The following is a 7,366-nucleotide window of genomic DNA, read 5'->3' on the forward strand; positions in this document are numbered from 1 at the left end:
TGTATTTGACAAAGCTTCCCACATGTTCATAGTTTAGTCATTGAGTTTAATTACATCCTATGTTGATAGAATTTACTTTTCCTTGGTATTTCTTTTTAATATTGTTTTATTAATGAATTAATGATTTATTCTCATCAACAAAAGTAGTTCATTGATGAATTGATTTATTTATAGTTTATAACAAAGAAAAAAGCTGGAAGAGTGATGAAGCCCATAATACGCAATAGCATAGCTAGTCATGGCTTCGGGCTTGTCATCGTCATGTAATTTACGTCAATCTTCCTAGTTTATTGTTCATTGTTTGAGGAAACATGAGAGGTAAACATATTTTAGGAAGCGTATCCCCTAAAGTGGATAATATGAGGCATGTTTAAGGTTCTGGAGTTTCTTTAAAGCCTGGATCACATGCAATAAAGCTGAAATGATTTTTGTTATGATTGTCTCACACCAATGTTTTCAATATTTATGCCTAACAGTGAGTGGACAACTCTAGCTAAAATGTACTGCAGATGTTTGTAGTTTGCCGTTGTTTCAAGTAGCCCTGAGAATACCGTTAGAGGAAATACCAAAGGAATTTATGAGTTGTTCATATGCATATTTATTGAATATCTGCTGGTAATGTTACTAGATGTTAGAAAAATGTTTATTCAGTTGTATTTGAATGTCACATTACTAATATACAAAAAAATGATTGTTTCAAAGTGGAGCATCGGGTCTGGTCGCAAAATATTTTTTCATCTTTGGGTCAGCCTGGACGCTTTCTGTAAATTCTTTGATCCAAGGAGTTATCTCCATTGCATCTTCAAGAGCTGACTTGGAAAACTCCAAAGTGTTAAAAAGCCAAACATCTGCCAGTTGCATCTAAAATATATAGTCAATATGTGTACACATTAACCAAACTGTGTACACTCTTTGTGAGGACCTTAGCAAAAATGTTGGTATAAAATTCTTTAAAACTTTCCCAATAATTTTATTTCCTATATTTTGATGATTATAAGTCAATCAGAGCAAAGAGCTAAAAACTAAAAGTAATTAGATAGCAATTAAATCAAAAATTTAAAAGTAGTCTGCACCAGATAAAACTTATTTAATTAGTGGCACAGCAAAACATCTGCTAGTTGTTGCACCCTACTCTGCCCCTAACCACGCTCCCCCCACGAGCTCAACTATTTGCTGTAATAATGGGACTTACTTAAGCAGACAGCGGTGTTAACTTTTACCATCCCAAACATAAAAAACCTGAAGGTCATATAGATCTTGGTATAAAATTAATCTAAGGACTTATGAGACTGTCTTGGTTATCTTCAACTTGACTTGCGGTGTACTAAAGCACTTATCTACTTAAAAATCACCCTTGAGCTAGCTGAGTTCAACAGTTATTGTCTATAATCTCATAAGAGGTTAATCTCGCATGGATTTAGAAACTAGAAGTATACCAACTAAACCCTGCCACTCACTATATTACTACTCTACCTGTATATTCTAGCATAAGAAAAAATGAGAATCCTCTTGGAAGAGTACTGAACAGTCGAAGACCATGAAATATCCGAATTATAAGAAAAGCGGGCATGATAAGAAGTGCAACTGCAGATTAAACCTGTCAGAGCCTGTCAGAGCCTATCAAGCTGTGCTTTTATATACATGCGAATAATAGTTCTACTTACTTTGTTACAAAGGAGAAACTTATGTTTTCCCTGTTTTTCTTTAATGGATCTGATGTACGCGAGACGTTTTAAGAGTTCTGCTCTCTGTCCCTCAACAGCCTTTTCACCATCCTCAGGTTCTGGCACAAGTTTAAGAACCTTCCAAACTATAACTTGTTTTATTAAACCGTTGACAAACTCCTGGAGAGTCTCTACTATGAGGTCATTCAGTGTCTCATTCCAAAGACCCTCTCCAACCAATCCTGAAACATGAAGTTCTTTTCTGCAAACTAATTCTAGAAAAGTACATGAGCATATGAATGCAGCAGTTTGTTGTAATAATTCAACTCACCAAATTTTTTGGCAACATATCTTGAGATGGTGTTAGAAAGACAGAGTGTTCCTTCTTTGGTGGTAAGAGTTGGCAGCTGTCCAAGAGGAGTTTCAATACCTATAACAAGATATAGCATCTACCATATATATTACTTTATTGGTAATAGTTTCATTTCAAATAGAAATGTTTTTCAAATTATGAATATTTAATACCATTTAACAGTTCAATATGTAACACCAGTCTAAAGCGATCAAAATCTCCACACAACTTTTTATACTTTACTTGACTAATGGAAAATATACATACAGTAAAAACTATCTTAAAGCCATCATATGCTGAAACAATTATTTTCATAATAACACACTGTAATTTGTTTAATCAGAGCTACTACCTTATGTACCTATAATAAGTATTTAATGTGTATGCTGGTAATTACACACCATTAAATGTTAAATACCTACTGAATTAATAAAATAATAATTTACAAAAATAGGTTTTTTTGTCGCTACACTTTAAAGAGTAAAGTTAAGTTCAGATTCAGTAATGCATAAGTTGGAAGGTCAAAGTGGAGATAAAGATAAACAAGGTAAGCTAGGTATAACTTTGTGAGCTGGTTTTTGTAAAGCTAGTGTAATTGTGTAAGCTAGTTTTTACATTTTTCATTTCAGGTTATCACCAGTCTTTCCAGATGTTCTCATGACACATCATCTCATGGAAGTTACTTTAGCTATGAGCCAAATAATTGCTCAAATTTGCTCAAATATATTGTTAAAAATATGCCTGTTAAAAATATGTATGTGGAGACGACTAAAAGTCAGGGCTTGACTGTATAATATTCAGTCAAGCCCTGACTGAATATTATACAGTTATGCCCTGACAGAATATTATACAGCCCTTAATGTTATGTTAACATTATGTTAATGTTAACATTATGTTAATGTTATTACAATTAAAAGCCACTTCACAGCCTTCAGTTTATTGATGTGTAAACATAATTTCACATTTTAATGACTAGAAACTAATCAAACTGCTCCTGAATTCATACTCTGCAGATTAGTCCTTCACAAGTTGTACTAACAGCGAATCGACTAGGTTTGTCTTACCTGACTTTAGTTTGTCCCACTGAAAGAAGTCATGTCTGTCTTCATCTAAACTTTTCTCAGCCAGAGCATAGAGCATACGAATTGGTTCTCCTCGAGCTCTGACACTGAAGTATACCAACTTATCAGACTGGGCCATTGTTGTGTCTATTTTAGTTGCTTCTATAAAACATAAAGTGGTATGTATGCAAAGTATAACATATATTGTTCAACAAGATTTCTTTGTTTCCTATGGTAAATTCCATGACGTACACTAGTAGCTATATAGCTAGTATCTATGTCATACAGTAAGGTATTTCTCATATCAATAATTTATACTACTCCATGAACAGCTTACCTTGTAGATGTTTTGTTCTACTGGTTTGTTTGAGTGATACCTTCTCTCTTGCATTTGTTGCCACTTATATAGTTAAGCAGCTCAGATATGTACATATGTAAGGGGTGGATAGGAAATAATTTATACAGATACTGAGCTAAGCCAACTCCTTGAAGTGTTATTAAAAAGTAGAAAGATGGTATACAGTGATAGATGAATTAATCCACTCCTTGCATTTCATCATCATGTGAAATATCAATGACTTGGCACTGCTACTGATATTAAAGATTAATTAGCTAGCCAAATTCTTTCTTTGTGGCTCTGTAATGACTCAGCAGAATAAGTAACGGTTTTACTGGAAACTATGTTTTCATCTTTTTCTACCTCTCTTTTGTTTAACATCATTAACGAAATAAAAAAGTGTTACTCACAATATCCACAGATAAAACGTTATAGTAAAACTTGTTTCTATTAAACAAAATGTGAATTTAATTATTTTGATGGCAACACAACAGATTAGTTGACAGCCTCCATAACCTTGGCATTAAGATAATCAACTTATTAGTAGGGCATCTCAATGTTTGAGAAGGCTGGCGCACATTCCCTGGGTTTCCATGCTTGCAATGGATGCGGAGTTGACCTCTGCTGATAAATTCACACTTTACCGTTCCAATGATAAAGTCGCACTAGATCGATTTTTCAAGACTAGCGGTGTACTCCTCAAAACAGAACTTGCTAAAGTAGGCTAGCTTTCGGGGCACGGTCAGTTTTCAATTCACACTTCATGCACTTGTTGCACTAACTCAGCCAAAATGACTGATCAGAATTTTCTTTATTATTAATAATATTAATTTTCATTTCTTCTGTATTACAAAACAGCAACATAATTTACTGCTTGCCACACAGTTATTACTTCAAAAGTCGTATGAACAACAATCGCTTTTAGTAAAAAAACTTTTTTGATAGTAGAAGGGTTAAGCCTAGGAAGAGGTTGGTACCAGTGCAATGGGTATCTGTACAATTGGTAAGTTCAGCTACTTATATTAATAAGGTAATAAATTAAATGAAAAGGTAATTATTCCACCATTGTCGTATGAGCAGCCTGTCATAGGCAATAGTAGTTAGAATATACCCGAGTGATAGTGTGATGAAATGCGCTGAATTTTTTTCCTTCTACTGGGGAGAGCTTAACTGAGTATTATCAATTCGAATTCATCCGCAGTGAGCATCTGTTATGTCGAATAGTAGTTTCAGGAATGCCATGTGCGCAAATTTTCTGAAACAAATGGCATCGAATCCATTCGGGTTTTACTATTTTTATGATTCCGAGTGAAAGAAACTCCAAATCCATACGAGCATGGAAACCCAGTAATTAAAATAGAATTAAAATAGTACCTACATTGAGTAATAATAGTTGATATTTAGTTGAGATATTATTAAGTAGTGTTAGAGATTTAGTAATTGTATTTAGTTTGTTAACATAACATCTGGGAGATCTATTAAAAAGTGTCTAATGCTCATTGATCTCACAATAAGTGAGATTTTTTCACCTTTTGTTCCGCAAGCAGAAACCTAACTTTTATTAATTTTAGGACCTAACAGATAGAGCTAATAAGTAATGGCTGGCTCCCACTATATCGACGTGTATATTGACGCTGTCAGAGTTGCCCTTTCTACGATTATTCATCGACTATGTGCTCAGTAAACTGATGGCATCGCCGAGGCAACGCGGATATGGAGGAAAGATTGCAGCTGTCAAATTTTTCTGATAGTTTGCTAGGCATCCACTACAGTCTGTGCAATGTGCACCACTTCGGCGAAGGTGATAAGCCGTTGCGGAGAGCGTAATCTATATTTCTCTTCATGACTAATATTACATTGTTCCAGTAACAACATGTGTAAGGATAACATAACGTAGCGGATTATTTGCTGATGTAAAAACACATGGGTTTATGACAGTGTGAACAATGTTATCATAGATGATCACCGATGCATTGTGGAATTAACGTTGGCATACTGAGATATAGTCTGAACCAGCCTTTAGAGAGCTGTCAAGGAAAGCGCGAAATACAAAAAGCAAATAGAATTGAATATTCTCCTATAATTCGGGTTTCCCATGGTCAGGGACTGTTTAGTGCTCATTCAAGAGAATTCTCCTTTCTTTTTATGCTAGTTTGTACAGGTAGAGTAGTAATATAGTGAGTGACAGGGCTTATTGGGTTTACCTTTAACTTGCAAATCTAGGCCAGATTAACTACCTGTGAAATTATAGACAATAATTGTTGAACTCGGCTAGCTCAAGGGTGATTTTTAAGTAGATAAGTGCTTTAGTACACCGCAGGTTAAGTTGAAGGTAACCAAGACAGTCTCAGAAGTCCTTAGATTGATTTTAAATTAGGATCTATATGACCTTCAGGTTTTTTTATGTTTAGGGTGGTAAAAGTTAACACCGAGTCTGCTTGGTAGGTGGCCATTATTACAAGAAATAGTTGAGTCCGTGTGTTGTGCACGGTTAGGGGCAGAGTAAGGTTTAACAACTAACAGATGTTTGGCTGTGCCACTAATTAGAAAACTCTTTAATGGTTCAAGCGACTATTAGACTCGGAATGGTCCATTTGATTAACACAAAGTTACTCTTATTACAAGTGTTGTTTTTTGCAGCTATTTCATTTTAGACTTTTTATTGTGATTTTGAAGAAAGATCAGCATTCATTTTTTGGCAAAACTGTTTCGCATACTCAGGAACCTAAGAAAAGTAACTGTTTTCTTTGCTCACCTGGACTGGCCTACTAGTGTTACAACCATTCCATTGTGCACTGATCAGCTGTCCTTTTAGGGGCAGTATGGAAAAGAATTACCCTTTCATCCACAAGGTATAACCTTTAACATGCAGCTTATCTCTAAGTGACCTTTATAACAGAATAGTTGATGTTCTTTTTCTACCATTAGCCATATTAAAAAATGGAAAAGTTAGTATGGCCATGCTAAAAAATGGAAAAGGTAGTAGGCTGAGGCCTATGGCTGTGGTTATCATCTACAATCAAGTTCTTTTTCTTACCATAGTGTTAATATGTTAGAATTTGACAGTAATTCACAGCCTACAAGTCATCATGTCTCAGTCTACGAATACTCTGCAACTGTTGAGTCTATCACCACCTTATAAGCTTATTATAGTATATTCCTAATGATTTTAGCCTTGAGACTACAATCATGCATAAACTGCTGGTTCGAGTCTATACTGGTTTTACACTGAGCTAGTACATGTATTTTAATCCTTCATGATTTACAGATTTATAATCTGCGATTCTTATGAGTTCACAATTATAGGTATTAAACCTAAATATTCAGCTAGAACAACTTCTCACTTCAAGGTTCAGGACTTCAGTGAGTGAGTGACTTAGTGAGTGAGTGGGTGAGTGAGTGAGTGAGTGACTTAGTGAGTGATTGAGTGACTTAGTGAGTGAGTGAGTGAGTGAGTGGGTGACTTAGTGAGTGAGTGACTTAGTGAGTGAGTGAGTGGGTGAGTGAGTGGGTGACTTAGTGAGTGAGTGACTTAGTGAGTGAGTGAGTGGGTGAGTGAGTGAGTGGGTGACTTAGTGAGTGAGTGACTTAGTGAGTGAGTGAGTGAGTGGGTGACTTAGTGAGTGAGTGAGTGACTTAGTGAGTGAGTGAGTGGGTGACTTAGTGAGTGAGTGAGTGACTTAGTGAGTGAGTGAGTGGGTGACTTAGTGAGTGAGTGACTTAGTGAGTGAGTGACATAGTGAGTGAGTGAGTGAGTGAGTGGGTGGGTGGGTGAGTGAGTGACTGTTCAAGCAACAAGGGACATTTTTACTCTACTATGCATCAAAAATCAAAGAAGTCAAATGTTTTCTCTGGTTTGTTTTGGTAAAAGTGTAATATACCTTGTGGAAAAGCTGAAAAGACCTGGACACTTGAGGATAAATGAGTGAGAAAAATATTTTGTGTTAAAATA

General features: G+C 35.5%; 1 protein-coding gene across 1 annotated transcript; it reads right to left on the reverse strand.

Annotated features, from left to right (window-relative positions):
- Nucleotides 1-584: 584 nt before the first annotated feature.
- On the reverse strand, nucleotides 585-3,442 carry LOC137400157 (glutathione S-transferase 3-like). Its single transcript, XM_068086472.1, has 5 exons — nucleotides 3,415-3,442; nucleotides 3,081-3,239; nucleotides 1,996-2,094; nucleotides 1,665-1,906; nucleotides 585-861 (listed from the first exon to the last, which is right to left on the reverse strand). The coding sequence occupies exons 2-5, from the start codon at nucleotides 3,214-3,216 to the stop codon at nucleotides 697-699; spliced, it is 642 nt and encodes a 213-aa protein (XP_067942573.1). The 5' UTR covers nucleotides 3,217-3,239; nucleotides 3,415-3,442; the 3' UTR covers nucleotides 585-696.
- Between the last annotated feature and the right edge of the window lie 3,924 nt (nucleotides 3,443-7,366).

The sequence above is a fragment of the Watersipora subatra genome, chromosome 7 (assembly GCF_963576615.1).
Source record: "Watersipora subatra chromosome 7, tzWatSuba1.1, whole genome shotgun sequence".
Lineage (NCBI taxonomy): Eukaryota > Metazoa > Bryozoa > Gymnolaemata > Cheilostomatida > Watersiporidae > Watersipora > Watersipora subatra.

Bases quoted from the DNA above. Each gene is read 5' to 3' on its own strand.
- LOC137400157 (XM_068086472.1), bottom strand. From the start codon at position 3,216: ATGGCCCAGTCTGATAAGTTGGTATACTTCAGTGTCAGAGCTCGAGGA. The intron at 1,907-1,995 runs GTGAGTTGAATT...TTCATGTTTCAG, and splicing joins ATATGTTGCCAAAAAATTTG to GATTGGTTGGAGAGGGTCTT. The intron at 862-1,664 runs GTAAGTAGAACT...TATATATTTTAG, and splicing joins AGTTTCTCCTTTGTAACAAA to ATGCAACTGGCAGATGTTTG.